This window comes from Pseudopipra pipra, chromosome 2 (assembly GCF_036250125.1).
Source record: "Pseudopipra pipra isolate bDixPip1 chromosome 2, bDixPip1.hap1, whole genome shotgun sequence".
Taxonomy (NCBI): domain Eukaryota; kingdom Metazoa; phylum Chordata; class Aves; order Passeriformes; family Pipridae; genus Pseudopipra; species Pseudopipra pipra.
This window is the reverse complement of record NC_087550.1, coordinates 47,003,169-47,022,840: the sequence shown is the minus strand read 5'-3', so window position 1 is coordinate 47,022,840 and position 19,672 is coordinate 47,003,169. Positions and strand designations below refer to the sequence as shown.

General features: G+C 40.8%; 1 protein-coding gene across 5 annotated transcripts in view; it reads left to right on the top strand.

Annotated features, from left to right (window-relative positions):
• Nucleotides 1-19,672, top strand: part of ATP8A2 (ATPase phospholipid transporting 8A2) — a 326,111-nt gene that overhangs the window by 269,910 nt on the left and 36,529 nt on the right. For all 5 annotated transcript variants that reach the window (XM_064645382.1, XM_064645383.1, XM_064645384.1 and 2 more), the window contains one exon: nt 19,163-19,251. In XM_064645382.1, the coding sequence (XP_064501452.1) occupies nt 19,163-19,251 (89 nt within the window). The remainder of the gene's footprint in view (nt 1-19,162; nt 19,252-19,672) is intronic.

Genomic DNA, 19,672 nt, shown 5'->3' with positions numbered 1-19,672 from the left:
ATTGTGCAATGTCCTCTAGGAAAACCCTGCTTTAGCAGGGAGGTTGGACCAAGTGGACCCCATCAGTGGTCCCTCCCAACTTTAACCCTTCTGTGATTGTATTGTCATTTGTGTCAAGTGGATAGAGAAACAAAATTATAGATGGGGGGAATGGGCAGAGTGAAGTACAGTAGCAGGACTTTTTAGTAAAAGAGGAGACAACAGGCTGCAAGTAACTGTCTGTGTTGTGGCCTCTTTCAAATCAGCAAAAAAAGCCTAAAGTTTATGCTGAAATTTTTCCTGGCTACATTTTGAAAGGTTTGGAAAAAGGCCACAAAATGCATGCTTGTCAAAATGGTGGGAGTGGGCATCTGTCTATAAGGGGTATTGCAAGCAGAAACAGAAGTGATTTGGCTTTTGTTTTACTGCTGGGGCTGTTGTTCCACTGAGATGCAGGAATCAGACACAGAACCTGATGAAAGTATAAGTGAAGGGGGGTAGTGAGGTTCCTGTGCCAAAAATGAGTATAAATTGGAAAGGCTGAATATGGGTTAGGAAAATCAAAACAATGTAAATATACACAGATGGTACTGTCAGTAACACAGAAGAGGTTAAAAAAAGAAAAAGCAAAGATTCTTGTGTGAGGAAGCACCACTGTCACATTAACTTGGGGAAGAATTTGGCTTGTGATATTTAATGTCACATCACTCATTTAGAGCCCTAAAAATAGTGTTTATAATAAAACCCCTGACACAGCCATGACCAGTGTGATTCAGATGGCCCCTTTCCTTTTTTAATTTGTGAACAAAGCTGTTACTTTGAAGAGAAGTATTTGTTTACAATTGTTTATCAGTGCAGGAAATGGATCAATTAGATAGAACGTTTTAAGTTAATTGAGTGCCACTACTAAAACCACCTGACATTGTGCTGATGCCAGCAATGCCAGCTGAGAAATCTCATTGTTGTTGCTGTGGGAAAGGCAAAGACATGATGGGAAATGTTATTTTTGGCACTTGAAGGATTAAAAATTTTAAATATTTATAGAGTCTTATCTAAAATGCTGATTGGTTATTAGTGCCTTGAATTGAGGCAGGGATGTGCAAATCCCTGGAGCTTTATGACCATACCCCATCTGAATTAGTCTGAACCAATAACAGGGAATTGACAGTCTAAATCTTCCTCTAGCTATATCCTCCTTTCCACACTGCACTGCCTTTATTTTTTTCACTTGGATTGTTTCATTAATGATCTAGAATGTAATAACAGCATGGAAAAAAAAAGTTACAGATTCATCCCTCTTTGAAATATTTGGTTTCAGAGCTATATTTATATCTTTTTTTTTTCCCCCGCTACACAGGCTCATAATCCTTTTTGCCTGTGCAAAAGCAGAATAGCAGAATGACTTCATTAGCATGGTGCTACCTTGTTGCTGTAGCGAGTTTAACAATCTTTTCTTATTCAACAATTCTTCCCTGCTGATTTAAGGGGGTTTTGGAAGGGGAAGGGGGGAGCTTTAACATAAATATTCTGGATTATTTTTTCCTGGCAAATTGATTGCCTGTTTTGAGACTGGAGAAGCTCTTGGATGCATTTGTTGGTGTTGCAAACCCACATTTTTTCTGTCAGTTGCAGAATAGCTCCAGCTTTTGACAACTCTAATGAGGTCTTTGATAATGCTTCTGCTGCCTGTAGCAAATGGGCTTATTGTGGGAGCCAGTAACCCTTTCAGAAAGTCCCAATTTCAGAGCTCAGAGAGAAACAGGAGAGCACAACCTATAAGTAAAGACTCCTATCTCGCCTAATCTTGAATCTTGCAGGAGGACCCCCTGAGGCTACAAGTGAGGTTGAAACTATTTTGTGTTGCTAAAGTTTATCAGCTAATATTAAAAAATAAAAAATACTCTTTTCCTCTGATATGATTTTCATGTTGCTGTCAGGCTTGTGGTAAGAGAGTGAATGCACTTGGAACATACTTTAAGGGCAGAGCAGATAGGAAAACTCTCCAGGTCAGTTACCTCAAAAATAAGTCTCAAATTCAGTAGGCTTGTGAGCCTAAGGCAAGCTTAATTAAACTTAAAGGAAAGCAAAAATAAGAATTTTAAATGCTGGTTTGGTTCTCATAAACCTGAGTAAGCCAAAGTCTGGATTACTCAATTATCTATGGTTGGGGGATTTGTTTTGTGAGCATTTTACTGCATGGTGCAGATTCTCAGCATCCTTCTCTTCTGCTGTGCGTGTGTGCCAGTCTCTGAAGAAGGAGAGAAAAGAGTTTTAGGTTATGATTTGGGGGCCCAGAATATACTCCATGTGCCCCTATTTCATATAAGGCTGCCCTCAGACATGCTGGAAAGTATTTGTAAGGAGGAAGTGATACAATGATGCTCTTTTGAATATTTACCTGAGAATGTATCTGTGCAGTTGTTCATGTCTGTGCCTTGGAAAAGGATGTAGTTCTGTGGTGTGTGTAGTTCTCACTTTGCGGTGCAAGTTTAATGGGAAGGTGCAAGCTGGCCCGAATGTGTGGTTTTGTGGGCTGAAAGCTGGTCACTTTTGAAGGAGCTGAACTCTAGAGCTGGGCACTCTGGTACTAGTTTTCCTCTCTTAAAAATGTTCATTAAGGAGCTCTCCATAATACCTATCTGCATTGAGTTATCTTTGTTCCTTTCACTTTTTGATTGAAATACACATTGCTTTATCATCAGTTTGGTTTACTTGTCTTTAAGCAAAACTAAAAGCTTTAGATCCACTCCTGCTGCAGTGGATTTAATCACTGAGGCTGGTGCTGCCTTGCCTCTCTGTGAGAGGAGTTAGTCAAATTCCAGCTTCTGTGTGCGCAGGTACTTAGTTTCTCACATCTGAGAATGAGGGGTAAAGGAGTAGTGTGAAATTATGCCACATGGTTATCATTTTGAGACAATGGGGTTATTCACTGTAATGTCTGTTAGGTACCCTTGCAGAAGATCTTATGCGTGCTAGGTTCATGCATTAGAAGAAATGGATCAGATGGTTTTTTATCAGCATCTGTCTTTGGAAACCAGCATCCCTGATAATGATTGGTGACTGTCCCAGAGAACTATCAACTCTGTTCATCTCAAGTCAGACTTCCCAGCAGGCTGGGTCTCACAGAGTGTCATCACTTGAAAAGATGTACACAAAATTATGAGACTTCATGAGACAAAAATTAATTTGAGAGTAATGGAAGAGTGGGTTTTAGAAGGTAGAGGAAGTAGGGGGATCTGGGAGATGTAGGAGTAAGAAGGTGGGTAGGGGTCACTGCAGTGTCAAGGGGATTGGACCCCTCAATGTTACGTATCCTCTCAGTCTTGCCCAATTGATTTCATGATAGAGAAAAAATGTTTCATCCCTGGAGCCTTTATCTGCAGCCTCCAGCTGATACAATCTAAATAATGCATCTTCAGTCCCACTATAGGTATCTAACCTATTGTCTTGGCTGTGGCAATGCCCAGTGGCAGAAGATTAGGAAGAGTATGCAAATAGAAACAGATATAATGGTACTTTTGTGATGTAGTCTCCTAGCTCTAAGCAGCTCAGGGATTTCAACACCTAGAAACAATACCTTTGTTTTTACTAAACTTGAATGGGGTTTTCTTCCAGGAAGCAGTGTAATTTTAAGTTCAAATTAAAGTTTTCCAAGTAGTGTGATCACTCTCTGGTCCACAGCAACCTGCATGAGTCATATGCTCTATATGTGAAAGCATATTACCTCTAAATGGTTTTGAACCTGCTGCTGGCTGTCTGATCTGGTGTCTCCAGTTCTTGTACTAGAAAAAGAAAGGAACAGTTATTCTTTTTACCTGCTTTCTGCCATTCTTGCCTTTACAGGCCTTTATATAGTCTCTTTCTCTCCTTCAGTGAAAGTCATCACATTAGTCATTACTCATAATGAAGCCAAGCCATACTATGATTATTTTAGTTACCTTTCTTCTCAACCTTTTCTAATTCTCTAGTGTCCTTTTTGGAATGAAGGCAACATGCAGATGAAGCGCAGTTGGTTGTTGGTTTAGGGTTTTTTAATATCAGCAAAATATTTAAGTTTCTTCAATCCCCTAGTAAGTCCTAACACTGAATTTCAGTTTTTTGGACTGCTGGATAACAGGATTGCATCCTTGGGCCTTCAACTGACTATTACTTATATTATTTTCCTCTAGGTCTATCACTTTCTACTGAAACACGTTGAATTTTATTTTATTGCAAAAAATGTCCCTTTGATGTTCCTTTCTGGTTATTTTGTATTATTTTATAGTCTCTCAAAGGGAAGACAATATTTCCTCTAACTGTTGCCTTGATATTCACCCCTTTCCTAGACTCTTTGATTATCTTGTTTGCCACAAATCATAGTGCAGCCTTCTGTAGAACTCCCCCGATGATCTGTCTCCATTAAGAACACCCAATTTGTTGTCCTGCTCTTGGCTTTGTGTTACCTAACTGGCTACTCTCCTGTGCAGGGACCTTTCCCACTTACCCTGTGGTACCTTATTTTCTGATGCTCTGATAAAGGACTTGATCAAGCTGGACCAAGCAGAAATTAGAAATCTGAATAAACAGAGGTCATCCAGTGAGGAAGTCTGACTTAGGCGAAGAGACCGCTTGTGCAACCTGAAGTGCTGTGCCCAGAACTGGGTGGTGTGGGCACAGCAACAGGGTGATGCCCCTGGCATTCTGCCTCCCAAGGAAATAGCTGGTGGAGGTGGCCTCACCTGATCTTGACCCAAAACTGCAGTGTGATGTAGGGAAAGCTGTCATAATTGCTGTGAGTGTTGGTTTTCCTTACCTACATGTCATGGTTTAGCCCCAGCCAGCAGCCAAATACCATGCAGCCACTCACTCACTCCCTCACCAGCTGGATTAGGGAGAGGATCAGAAGGGTAAAAAGTAGAAAACTCATGGGTTGACATAAGGACAGTTTAATGGGGAAAACAAAAGCCAAGCACACAAGCAAAGCAAAACAAGGAATTAATTCACTGTTTCTCATGGGCAGGCAGGTGTTCAGCAGGAGAGCAGGGCCCCATCACACGTAATGGTTACTTAGGAAGACAAACGCCATTGCTCCAAACATACCCCCCTTCCTCCTTTTTCCCTCCTTTTTATATACTGAGCATGATGTCATCTGCTCTGGAATACCCCTTTGGTCAGTTGGGGTCACCTGGCTCTGTCTCCTTCCAATCTCCCATGCGCCCCCAGCTTCCTTACCAGTGTGGCAGTGTGAAAAGCAGAAAAGGCCTTGGCCCTGTGTAAGCACTGCTCAGCAATAACAAAAACATCTCTATATTATCGGTCCTGTATTCAGCACAAATCCAAAACACAGCCCCATACTAGCCATGGTGAAGAAAATTAACTCTACACAGCCAAAACCAGCACACTGCAGTATGAGAAATAAAATTTTCTACCTCACAGACATGGTATAGTGCTCAAATTAGTAAGCAGCATAGTTTTTGCTGGAGAGCCCTGAATAGAAAGAAACTGGGAAATGCAAAATATTTTAAATATTTGATCTAATTCTACTTGAGCATCAGTGTGACCCGTGCTCCAAGTCACTTAAGTGTTCTTGAAAAATGCCGCAATCATTAGTAAGCAGCTTGCAGTGCAATTGCTGGTCAGATGTGTGCACAGGGAGAAGGGGGAGGTACCCCTATAGGCTGAGATAAACCTCCAAAGTCCTTAAAGGGGAAAAACAGTGTTTTAAATTAAAAGATTGCTGGCAAGCCTTTTAAAAATGCCAGTTGTCTGATACCAAGAGACTTACAGACTTTGGGATTTGTTTCCAATGTCACTGATACAGCTTTGGAAGATCTTGATATTTCTACTATTTTAATGTTAATTCTAAAATTACCAATCTTCATCTACTGTACCTTGCAGGGTTTAAGCAGAATGTCAGGCAGAAACTATTTAAAAGCTATTCCTGATGATATGCAGCTGACACGATTTTAAAGAACAGCCGTATGGGAGTGTTTCTTTTAAAACTACACATAACATGGCATTGTAGGATTCCTGCATACAGAAGAAAATAAACCAGGTCAGCACAGGTCAAACTTCAGTCTTCCAGTGTGAAAAGCATCTATTTTAAGTGGAAGATGAGAAATGATATAGTAACTGTTACCCTGAAGTGAAAAATCATGCTGTTTATGTATTTAATTGGTCAGGGTTTGCAATGGGGCTTTTAATTCTGCTGCTGTCGGATCTTGTACTGCTGCTGTCGATCACAGGTTTTCTCTTTCTTAGAAGACTCATGGTAAATTTGTTTTGGATAGTTTCTTAACAGGTGTTTCCTCGACATTGCGAATGCTTTAAATGAGAACCGTGCTCCATGTCCGGAGTTCTCAGCTGAAATCACACGCAGCCTGACACGGGCGCTGGTGTGTTTACTCATCTGTGGCCATACTGACAGCAGGCCCTGGTGGGTCCCTGCTGCCCGGCCTGGACACAGAACAGATGTTGGGGATTAGGAGGAAGGATCCAGGGAGGCTTTCAGGCTGCACGTTGGCGGAAGTCATTCATTGTGGAGATGCAGACAGGGCTGCTGGGAGTCACTCCTGTGCTGAGGAGTCACCCAAAATGGGTCTTGGTGTGTTTGAGTATCTGAATCAAAACCAAATGTTTTCCTGGTACCTTTTAATTAAAGGGAAAGCATAAATCAATTCCAAAAAATAAAGTTAATGCAGCAAATGATATTATATTTTGATAGTGTTCTTCCCAGCAAAGAAGCTGGCAATATGGGTCTCCTAAAGTCGCTCTGCCTTGCATGCTGTGGGTGGAAAGGCTGCCCAATCTGTCCTGCTGGGAAGGGGTGTGAGGCAGGAGGTGGCTGTGCTGCCTGACTTGAGGCCGGGTGGCCAGCAGATTCTCTGCACCTTGGACTAGCACTTGTGGTCAATTTGTCATTTTGTCAGTGTTTTATGATAAACAGAGCATTTCCTGTGGGACTACCTGTCTTCAGCAGTCACTGGCTCTTGTGTTTGGAATGTTATATGCTCAGAAATCAACCATCTGTGGAAACATAGGGGTGGCACAAGATGACCAAGACTGAGCAGTGCAGAAGATCTGCCGTGGCACTGTGTGTCTCCTACAAACATCAAATACTGCACTGCATTCCTGTGAGGCTTGTCAGCCATTTCTCTGGGCTGGGAACCTAACTTTTGGCTGCAATTCATTTATTTGTAGATTCAGAGCAGGTATCTGTAGCTGTGATTCGTGATGTGGAGAAGAGAATTTATATAAATCGTTACTATACTGTGATGATGCTGTTATGAAGGTTTCAGTAAAGGGTTAAAGGAAGGGAGAAGGCTTTGGCAAGAGAGTGTGGTGGGAATCATTGTAGATGTACTTTGTATGTGGTAATTAAAGGCACGGAGACATGGGGCTCTATGAAGAGGTTGTATGTGCTCAAGCAATGGCATAAATTGCTCATTGGGAATGAAAATTAAGAGAAGGAGCAAGGTTTTATGGGAAAAAGTACATATTTGTGGTTAGGCTCCATTGATCTGAGATGAACTGCAGTCATGCTAAAAATAACCCCAAAGTTTTGTGGCCTTCAGGAGAGACAGTATGACAGTAAAGAAAACTTTGACCTAGCTGCATTTAGAATATGCTTTAAGAATATAGCCATTGAGTGAAGATAAAATCTCAGGTGAATATGTAGTGACTGAACTAGTAAATTACTCTTTCTGGAGAAATACGATGTGGGGAAGAAATGACTTATCTAATGTGAGTCAACCATTGCTGTAACAGATTAAGAACAGATTAAAATCTCTAGAACTGAGTTTAAAGGCCACAGTTTTTCAGAATGCAGAACTCCCTCTATTGGAAGTGATGTACTTTCAGCTGCTGTTGACTTTGGTAAGAATTTAACCTGCTCACTGATTTATAAACCTATGCCCCAATTTAAAAAACTTGGAAAAGATCTACTTCTGAGCCTTGCAGTTACCAGATCTAATTCGTGCTATATGATTATTAGCCATTTTCTGAAATTCTTGAGCTGTTAAGGAATCCACAGGATGTAAGACATGGGGAATAGTGTTATCCTAGTAAATTTAATCTCAAGTCGTATCAGGAAATAAGTAAAAACGGAATATGAACAACAGTGTTTTCTGTTTGTGGGTTTCAATGCTCTAATACACTGCAAGCAGCAAATCTGTAGGTTCGCAGTACTCTCCAACAAGCTGCTTGCAAGAGAGGTGTCTGCCTACCCCATCGAAATTGCTACATCAGGGCGCTGGAGAGCAGCAGTCTTCCTAAAGTCAATACATTTGCCAGATTTGGGGACAACATGCTGAATCTAATTTGAACTAATACTGATAGAAGTGTTGCCACTGACCATTCCACATTTTTATATGTGCCATAGAACTTGAGTTTTGGTCAGCAGCTTCAGTCAGGAGATAGAATTGTTTAAATGGCTCAGGCAAGTGCATAGATACCTGATTCTACTTACCTGAAATATTTAATAGTGTAGTTAATGTGGTTTATGTTTTTATGTTTTTTTAATCCACTCTCTTAAGATGGTCTATAAAAACCCAAAAAAGCTTAGCACAAGGATACACTCTGTGGCAAAACAGGTAGTAAAAGAGTAAATGCACATCTCAAATATTTTTTTTAAAGTTAATAAAACAATCATGTGAGATGAGGAAGTGTTATTTGATACTAATATAAAACCCCCTATTTTTCAATATAGTATTTGTTTGTTTAAAACCTTGTTTTTGAAACACTCCATAGAGGTTGATTCTGTTTTCTGTGTTTTCTAAAGTTGGGACGTATGCTCACATTCATACCATGAAGCCATGGTAGAGGTAGAATAAGACTAGGGTTCCTGAAAGTGATCTTTCTGCTTATGGCAGAGCATCTTTTTACTTAGAAATGCTACTTTGCTAATACTGAGGAGGATGTGTTTTATGTGAGGAAGCCGGTGCTGTTGCAGTAGCACAGCTGGAAGATTTCAACATACAAAGCCAGGAAATTCGAGGGTTCTGACTCTTTGTAGGTATAACTTCATAGGTATAACTTGTATCTTGGCTAGCAAGCAGCAGCTTCTGCTAAACATAATTACTCTCTTGGAGTTTTAAATTCAAAGGTGGGTTCTATAAAATTTCACTTTTTCCCCCCTACAGCTTTCATGATAAAGGCACAGTTATTAAATTAGGCCAGCTACTATACAAGAGTGGTTGCTCCTAAAACCTTCACAGAAAGTTACAGGCAGCTAACAAGAGTGGTTGCATGTTGAACATTACTTCAAGAGGAGGGCCATAATGTAAAGGATAAATTTCTTTTTATATGCAGAGTAGAAGTTTATACTGAAGTGCATGAAGAAGTGAACAAGACAAACTGTTACATTGTCGGGTCTGTCAAAGTTAGTCTTTTGTATTTACTTTGTTCTTTCTATTCATGCCTCTTTTGGTGTAATTTGAAAGGGAAGGAGAGAAAAAATACAAGGATTCTAAAATAAGTGTCTGTAGGATTGACTTTGCTTTCATACTGGGAAGGACACTTTCCTACATGTTTTACCTTGGCTTGGTGAAGTTACAGCCCCGTGGCAGGTCACTGCCCACCAGTAGCTAGCTACCCATGGGCCTGCTCTTCCACATTTTCAAGGGTGAGTTCATTTTAAATTGAAATACAAAAGAAGATTATACTGTGTTGCACAACTGTCCAATTGGGTAAATCTCAGAAAACTCAAACTATCTTATAATTCAAAATAGCATCAAGCCTGATGCAGATGAGGAAAAAGAAATCTTGACATAAACATTGTCAGGGGCTGGTTGTTTTTCCCCAAATTGTTTGTAGTCCTCACGAACATGTGCAAAGGAAAGAATTACTTTGATTCAATGATTTTAATTCATGCTGGGGGAGCTCAGACTAATACAAAATTATATTTTATAGTTGAGTTTTTTTAACCAGGGAGAATAATTAGCGTCTCATGCCATTTAGGTAAAGTTTTACTGAGGTGTTACATCCACTTTAAGGAGAAGTTCTTTGGTTGACAAGATCTGTGTTTCCTAATAAAATTTCAGGAATCCACTTATCCATTTACATGGAATATGATTTTACTACTAAGTTTTAACAAACGGTCTTCTCCAAATGACTTTGAAGAAACATTAATTTAGGGGGTTTTTATTGAGCTTGCTATAACCAATAATGAAAAAAATGATGGACTGCATGAAATTGCATCAGTTTACACTCCTAGTGAACCATAAAATCAAATTAAAGCACCATCTGATTAATTTTTTTTTATTTTTTGCTATCAGAGTAATAATAGAAAGTAGCATGGGCAGACTCGTTGTTTAATTGGTACTGTTGTATACTAATTAGATAATGAGATACAATAATTTCTTCCTTAAGTAAGGCTGCGGATGTAGAATATATTTTTAGTTAACACAAAGCAGAGCTTATTAACATCCTTTGGGACACATTAGTTGATGATATATTCATTCATCTATCAAATATTAATTTCTGTGAATTACATTAAGAAATAAAATAGAAATAGATTGCTAACTTGCTGTGTTTCTCCATTATGGAATAAGAATTCCTGACAAGAAAATAAAAGCATGTAGGAGCTCTGAGGATTTCACTGTGCTCCTGTAGTGTTATAACGCCAACTATTTTTTCCAAAATCATGGCTGTGTATGTCAAATTACTTTGGGTGGAGCTTTTTCTTGCCCTTGAAGATACTAATTTACTGGTTTGTAGTTTTGTATTGCTAATTCCTCGAATTTTCTGATCATGAAATAGCTTAAAGGAAGCAATTCGTCTTTTTTGAGTTGCCATTGTATTTTTCTGAGTCTTCTGTACTTCAGTTTGTATTTTCCTGCTTTCTTTTATCCTTCATAACCAGCAACTTCTTTAATGAAAAGTTTCTTGCCTGAGACCTGTATCTCAAAATTCCTTGGGCTTTGCTAGGAATGCCAAATATATGCCTTTGTGATATTGTGTTGGCATTTTTCTTTTTGCTCAAAGTACTGCTCCTGTTGTCCCTCCCTACATTTATATCCAGGTGCTACATTAAAATTACCAATAAACTGGATAACTATGTCATGGAAGCTTACGCAGTGGAGAGATTTCTTACTCTAGGCTTCCGTATGTCTTTGACTGGCAAAATTAAGGGAAAAGGGTAAAATATGAGTGAGGTGTCTTGATTTCTTTTTTTTTCTTTTCTCCTCCTACTGCTCTCAAGGGGATATGGCTATATGAGCAGACACTGCAAGAGGAAGGAAATAGGTTTGAGACTGGACCAATGTATCATTGTGTTAAATCCAGCCAGCCAGTGAGGTCATTGTTTTCATCTGAGTCATTTTAGAACGAAAACTCTTACATTATGGAAAACATTGCACATCTATTTCAGACATGGAAATATCCAGCCAGCCTTTCAGTGGCAGAGCTCCGCTGATTTCATCTGAGGTACTCCTGACTCCCAGTGGTGCAAGCAGGAGGGGAAATAAAATTTTTCTGCCTCATTTTTTAACACTTTGCCACTAACCCAAAGGAGTTACTCTTTAGGCACTTTTCCAGCCTAGACTCTTGTTAAGAGGGAGCTGGTAAATTTGTTGATCACACCTTTCAGCCCTGAATCTAGTAAAGCTGTCCAGCCTGGAGCTGGCTACAGTTATGCTGTGGGGAAGTCCTTAAGCACCAACTCATGTTGAAGCTAGACTGTATTCCACTGTGCACAGGGAAAATCCTTGAGACTGCATTCTTAGGTATTGATTATATTTCATATTTGGACTTCAAGAGGCTCATTCTCTGTGTAGTGTGATTTAACTGAGGAACTTGGGCAGTCTGCCCAGCACTGCAATTGAGTTGTGTGAGTAGGAGCTGGTCTGATATTTGTAGCACTTTGAGGATCTTGTATAATACAGTAATTTTAACACAATTTGTCTGTCTACTACAGTATTAACAGCATGGGGTGAAGATACTGACCATTCCACATAAGCTAATAGCAATAGCAGGAGATTTTGACTGGATGTAATAAATGCCTTTTTATCATTTGAAGTGTGAGATAGTAGATGCTTTCAGAGTAATTTATGAAAAATGGATTGATTTATGGCACAGTATCTTCCAGTTGTTACATGGCATGTGTTTAGACTGTTAGTATATGGCAAGTCTTGTGTCTCCTTAAGATCTGTTCAGTTACTTGATTGTTGAGAAATTAATATTTTTACCCATTCAAGGTTAAACTTCCAGGTCTTTTGAAAGAATACTACCTAGTGCTGGTGCTGAAACATTCAGGCTTAAGAGGACCCAAAACATGCAGAGCATGCACAGTGCAGCTCTCTAAAGGAAGAGAGCTCTCTAGAACAGGTGTGGGTAATGATCTGCAAACTATAAAGATATATATTTGTTGGGGAGTTTGCACAGTGATATTGTTGACAATCTGTGATAGTTTTTTTAATGCATGGAATCTGTTTCTACTGAAGTTAGGGTTTAAATTTTCTTATGTAAGCATTTAAAAAAAAATCTGCTGCAAAGATGTCTAAGCTGTAACATTACTAGAAGTGCAATAATTTCAAAATTGGGGTAGCATGTGTTTTACTTTCTACTGCAAATATTTCCTAGACATTTAAAGCAGTGTCTGAATCTATAGAGCCTTGTTGAATCTATAGAGCAAATGGAAGGCCATATTTCCCAGGAATCTGGAAGTTTCTAGAACATTGCTGTAATGTGTCCCAGTGCTAATGCCTGAGCTTCTCAAGGAGAATAATATATTTGTCCATACACCCTGCCTTCGGGTGAGGCACTGGAACTTAAAGATAAACGGAGGGGGATTGTTTGCCCAAGCTAGCAGCACTAGTGGGAAAGTGTCTGTGATGAAGGCCCTAGGAGTAGCACCTCACAACAGTGGGCTGAGGCAGAGATAAGCTTTGAGGAAAACTGTCTTCATTGACTGTATAACAGACATGCTTGCAAGTGACTTGCCTAACATGGGATGGGAGCAGAGTGACCAACTAGGATTCCCCTGCCCCAGCTTTAGCCTTTCTCAAATGGTGTGCTCAGACCAAGCCACTGGTCTAGAACTAATGGAGGAGAGGCACTGGCAGAGATGTCTACCTCATGCATCTCAGTTGGCTATTTGAGGTGGGGTTGTCTGCTGCTGGGGATGCATTGCTTTCTGCTTTGGGTATTGAGGCAATGCAGATGGAGCAGCAGGGCCAAGGCTCCCAGAGCCGCACTTGCAGCTTCAGCCACATATCTCGTCAGGAGGATCCTTCAGTGTCTTAGAAGTCTAGATCAATAGTATCTCAGTGATGGCATTGAATATATCTTGTGCTGTTGCCATATGTGAATCCCTCACAATAGTCATGTGGCCATCTTTTCCCTCACTCCTCCTTTCCCAAGTGCTGCCAAAGGCGGAGCCATGCTATCATCCACATGTGACTACTGGTGACTTAAGTGGTACGCCATCACCTGACTGCAGGTTAGACTTGAATCCCTAGCTTATAAAGTTGGAATTGAACAAATATGAAACCACAATTGAGTGACTTATCGCGTCCTTACCCATGTCTCATGGAGAGAGCTATGATCAGGCTCCAGGCGCACTTCCAATAATACTTTTTATCATGCTGTAAATATAAAGCCAGCTGTTTCCATCATGATCTTATGCTTTCGCTGTTCATTTTTTGTCAGAGTTAAGATGCATGGATATATGAGGAAACGAAGTAATAAAGAACTTTTGTTATTCAAAATAAAAATTTAAATTTTGTCTCACTTTTCTAGAATGACAGAAGATGATTGAGATCCTTGTTTGGTTTGTTAGAATCATTTACTGGTTCCCAGTTGTCTAACCATGCTGTGAAAAGAATACTAAAACAGTCTGCATATTGACTTCCCACCCCTGGGCACTTTTGGCCTTGTCCTTCTTGGAAGTTGCTGAAAATAGTGGCATCACCTATTGGTGGAATAGTACAACTAGGAATGATGCTTATTTGCATACTAAGGAAAAGTAGTAAAACAGAGAAAAAAGTTCAAAATGTATTCCATATTGCAATTTAAAATTTGTTTAAAAACAACCTATTCTGTATTTGATATGCTTGTGTATAGCATGTCCTTGAGTTAAAATAAAAAAACTCAAAAAAACCCGCAAAAACCAAAAAAGCACACCTTAACCTAGGCTTTGTAAAATAATAGTACAAAGCAGATCTTCCTGGTCATTCTGAATGGCCAGTATTATCACTTTTTTACTGTGTTTAAAAGAAGAAAAAGAAACTACTCACTCTTTCAAAAGTTGTTTACAAGAGGTTAAAGGTATTGGGACCTAAATTATTTTCTCCTCAGTTGTGAAATAGCTGGAGCCAAGATTTTTTTTCTTTCTTTTCTTGTTCCCATTCTTTCTTTTTAACAAATGTTACCAGTTCTCTAAAATGAGTGCTTTGTCTGTGGCAGATTAATCAGTGCTTGAAAGGCAGTCTACTGGTGGCAGCAGTTTAAGTTGCAATGTCCTCAGTAGGAGGACTTGCATTAGTCTCAAGTGTTTTGGGGGGGTCCCTTGTGATTAATGATCTCTGGTAGTTAGATTTGGATGGGATAGTCTCTAATGTTTACATCAGTAGACAGAATAAAAATTACTTAGTTGCATACTGTGGGACTTGTGTGATGACAGAGCTGCTCAAAATTCTGAATTTTTTTAAAAAGCAACCTATTTCTACTGCTTCTTTTGATCTTTACCAAAAAAAAAAAAAAAAGAAAGAAAGAAAGAAAGAAAAAGTGATCATTCCTGTTTGGTAGCTCTACTTTTCCTATCTAGCGGGATATAACTGATAGCTGAAGGGTGTTATTCACTGGGACTGGGTATAGAAATGCCCTGTTTCACTGAAGATGTAACGTAGTACTGTCTTCACTGCTGTCAGGAATAGCTGAGCAACTGGCATGCAGCACAGCAACAGCTGGGAAGCCTGAGAAAAGCTTTGTTGGGATATATAGGTGTTCTTATTGTAGCTTCTGTTCATAGCCCAGCTCTCTATCCTGCAAGTTGGAGACTATCCTAAAAGTGGGTGGTCTGTGGATGTCCCCAGAACATGCTAGGTGATTTCCAGTGAATCCTCTGCTGAGGAGCCCCCCATCCTGTGAGCAGATGGTGTGATCCTGCCTGAGAGGAGACTGTGTTCAGAGACAGAGCTGTGCATGCAAGACAAACCAGTTCACTGTCAAGCAGCATAGAATAACTCCAAGGGGAAACTAGAGGTGAGCAAGAAAGAAACTTCCAGATGAGCTCAGAAATGGAGTAAAATTTTCGTAAGGATTGTGTGGAAAAAGGCTTGCAGTAGTAAAATGAGTGTTTGACAGGGTTCAGATGAGATGAATAGTTTCACTGTTATAGTGAAGTTTTTGGAAGAACAATACTTGAGTAAAATACATAATTGCAGGCAAAAAGTATTTGGCTTTGATTTTTTTTTTATGTGAGACATGTCCAAATTCATAGCCATTGGTTGAGATGTCAACATTTATAACAACAATAATAGCATTTAAACTTCTATTGAACACATACTCAGATTGTTCTGCACTTTGAAAGTGTGTCAAGTTGCTTTCAGCTAGAAAAGCAAGAAGTGGAACGTAAAATATTTCAGAGCAAAAATAGCAGAAAATGCATATGGAATACTATGGACCCTTTTTAGCCTTTATTAGCAAAGGCAGCATAAGGATGGTCAGTGGAAATAATGCTGATGTGGTTCTGTGACTGCTAGTACTTGCAGGGTCACAGCCAAAGAAGAGCAAAGCATGAGAATAAATCTCATTAAGTTTTGGCACTGTTATTACAGTTCTGCTTTTTGGCTAACAATGAAGTTATGAATTCTCTCTTATTCCTGTGCATCCTTTTCTTTAAATAAGCATTGATCAAAACTGCCTGTATGCTTCTGACATTCACATGTGAATGCAGGCATGAGGGCTCCCAAATAACTGAGAGCTGATTCTGGGACTGAAATGTGTTTGCTTACTGTCTGTGTGGGTGGCAAAGTGTCCATAAATGTTTTAGCACTGTCTAGCTTGCTCTTGGTTTCAGTACAAGATTTACCACTGGTCTGTCAGTCCAGCAACGGCATAGCGGATTTAACATTTAAAAATGAAAAATGCTTTTGGAAGTACTCGCTACTGGGCAATCCAAGGGCAAGTTACAGAATCACAGAATCAACCAGGTTGGAAAAGACCTGTGAGATCGAGTCCAGCCCACCACTGTCAACTAGACCATGGCACTAAGTGCCACATTCAGTCTCTTCTTGAATACCTCCAGGGACAGTGACTCCACCACCTCCCTGGGTGGCCCATTCCAATGTCTGATCACTCTTGCTGTAAAGAATTTCTTTCTAATGTCTAACCTAAACCTTCCCTGACACAGCTTAAGACCGTGCCCTCTTGTCCTACTGCTGCTTGCCTGGGACAAGAGACGGGCCCCTACCTGGCTACAGCCTCCTTTCAGGTAGTTGTAGAGAGCGACGAGATCTCTCCTGAGCCTTCTCTTCTCCAGGCTGAACAACCCCAGCTCCCTCAGCTGCTCCTTATAGAACCTATGCTCCAGTCCCTTCCCCAGCCTCATTGCCCTTGTTTGGACACTCTCCAGCACCTCAGTGTCCTTCCTAAACTGAGGGGCCCAGAACTGGACAGAGTACTCCAGGTGCGACCTAACTAGTGCTGAATACAAAGGGCAGAATCACTGCCCTGTACCTGTTGGCCACACTATTCCTGATCCAGGCCAGGATGCCATTGGCCTTCTTGACCACCTGGGCACACTGCTGGCTCATGTTCAACTTCCTGTTGATTGGAACCCCCAGGTCCCTCTCTTCCTGGTCACTCTGCAGCCACTCTGTGCCCAGCCTGTAGCACTGCATGGGGTTGTTGTGACCACAGTGCAGGACCCTGCACTTGGTCTTGTTAAACATCATACTGTTGAATTTGGCCCATCTATCCAGCCTGTCCAGGTCCCTCTGCAGAGCCCTCCTACCCTCCAGCAGGTTGATACTCCCCCCACCTTGGTGTCATCTGCAAATTTGCTAGTGGTACACTCAGTCCCCTTGTTCAGATCATCAGTAAAGATATTAAACAGAACTGGGCCCAACACTGATCCCTGGGGGTCACCACTAGTGACCGGCTGCCAACTGGATGCAGCCCTGTTCACCAACACTTTCTGGGCCCGGCTCTCCAGCCAGTTCCTAACCCAGCACAGAGTGCCCCTGTCCAATCCATGGGCTGCCAGCTTTTTCAGGAGTGTGCTGTGGGAGATGGTGTCAAAGGCTTTGCTGAAGTCCAGATAGGCCACATCCACAGCCTTCCCCTCATCCACCAGGTGGGTCACCTGATCATAAAAGGAGATCAGGTTGGTCAGGCAGGACCTGCCCATCCTAAACCTGTGCTGGCTGGCTCTCATCCCCTGTCTGTCCTGTAGGTGCCATGTGATCACACTTAAGGTTATGGAACAGATCATCCTGCCAGGCACTGAGGTCAGGCTGACAGGCCTGTAGTTTCCCAGGTCTTCCTTCTGGCCCTTCTTGTGGATGGGTGTCACATTAGCCAGCTTCCAATCATCTGAGACCTCCCTGGTGAGCCAGGACTGGCGATAAATGATAGAGAGCAGCTTGACGAGCTCTTCCACCAGCTCCCTCATCACCTTAGGGTGGATCCCATCTGGTCCCATAGACCTGTGAGGATCCAAGTGGCTCAGCAGGTCACTGACTTCTTCCTCCTGGATAACAGGGAAGTTGCTGCTAGATGTGACTTAGTTGTTAGGTGAACAACTTTAAACGGAGATCAACACCAGGAGAACATACTAGATGCTATTGATGAACATTCCGGCAAGGCACTGTGATGGCTTTTCTCGGTTTAAAAGCTTTACTGTAGTGATTGGTAGAAGTCTTTTGTTGTGATGAGTCATGTTTAAGGGTATAATTACAAATTTTGTCTTCTTACAATATATTTCAAAGGCTAGTAGATATTTTGTGTAGTTCCATGTTCTGCAGCTCAGCTTTGTGTTTATCTGTGCAATGCCTTGGCACTCTAGCATTGCAGGCTTGCAATGCTTGTGTGCTACAGTAGTGAGGCAAAGCTGAGCCAGCCAAGCCTGCCTTCCACTGGTGAGGCAGCTGCTACAGTTTTGTGTCCGTGGGTACGGGCCTCCTGCCTTTGGCAGTGTTGCATGTGAATGTCGGTAGATGTGTGTATGGAGCATACAAAATATTGGGAAGTAAATGTTTTGGGAAAAAGATACAGCAGTGTCCATAACTGGCAAGAGAGCAAAATCTGTCTAGACACTGGAAATCCTGTTGAAACCCTTCAGCCTCTATTTCGGTTGTGTCCTCACACCAAAAAAAAAAAAATCCTTTCTGTGCCTAATGTGCTGGAGAACTTAATGATTCTGATGGGAAGTGTGTGTGTTGCATGCAAGAGGTGATGACGTCTCAAGTCTTCCATTTACTGAACCTGGGCCTTACTCACCATTAATTTAGCTGCAAAAGATTCTAATGATCTAAAGTAGCATTTCTGTAAATAGTGCTGTATTTCAACTTTGTTCTGTAACTATGTGTATATGCTGGGTTGTGCAGGGTTTCTTCCTTCTCAAATCCCACCAAGTTTTTTCTTCAAGCATTGCAACAATGCAAAAAACTCAAAGATAAACTTTGAACTCTTTGTTTGTAAAAAAAGCCATTTGCAGGACAGGAGTGAATCTTTCCCACCCTGGGTTTCAGGCAGCAGTAGTTTGAACAAGAAGTGCTGTATTTAAGTGGAATATGACTGAAACATTTTAGTGAGAAATGTGTTTTTTTCATGTCAGTTTGATCCTGCTTAGAGATCCAGGACGGTAGGTAGAAACAGAGTAAGCAAAAGGCACAAAAGATAGTCAGAAGGGCAAGTTAAATATACTTATGGTGCTCTTCTCCATGACTTAAAATGTGTCTGCCTGAATCCACAACTTAATATCATTGGAGGATTTGGTCAAAATGCTTTTAAAAAATTGTTTTCAAAAATTTCTAAGGAATCTGAGGTCATAAGGAATCATTGCAGTGAAAAATACCATTAGTATTTGTTAATTGAAGGCCTGTCTTCTGTTAAGAGTTGATGAGGCTTACCACCACCATCAAATTTCAACATCACCCAGTACCTGTCTGATGCCATCACTCTACCTTTTTGCTTGTAAACAACCACTTAACATGTAATGGCTTGAAAATACTCATGATTTATTTGTTTGTTTCCTTCACAGGCTGGAATGGTGTTAAGATGTGGATACTTCTGGTTTGGCTTGTTTCTTGTGCCCACTGCGTGCCTTGTTAAAGATGTGGCGTGGACAGCGTAAGTCCCAGACCAGTCCTCTTGGTGTTTTAGGAATTGTTCTGTATTCACATGTTGTCCAGTTCAGTATTGCTCTGGAAAGAACTCTGAAGTCTTTCAGTGAATGTGAAATGGTACTCCTTTGGAAGGGAAAAAAGGTGAAATGGGCATGATTTCTCACCTGTCAATGCAACCAGCAATGTGAGAGAATGAATAGTTAGTCCTGAATCTGAAGGAGGAAGCGTTGTCTGAGTAATGAAGGTGTGTCACCTTATGATTATCTGTATTGTCTATCCTTTACTTAAAGGCAAATTTAAACTGGACATTAGAGACTTTCTATTCCTAAAAAGGAGCAAATAATTTGTTCAACCTGTCTAAGCTTAGGTAGAAAGTAAAAATGTCACACTCTAATTCATTCTCAGTAAGCTGTCTTAGTAAGTTA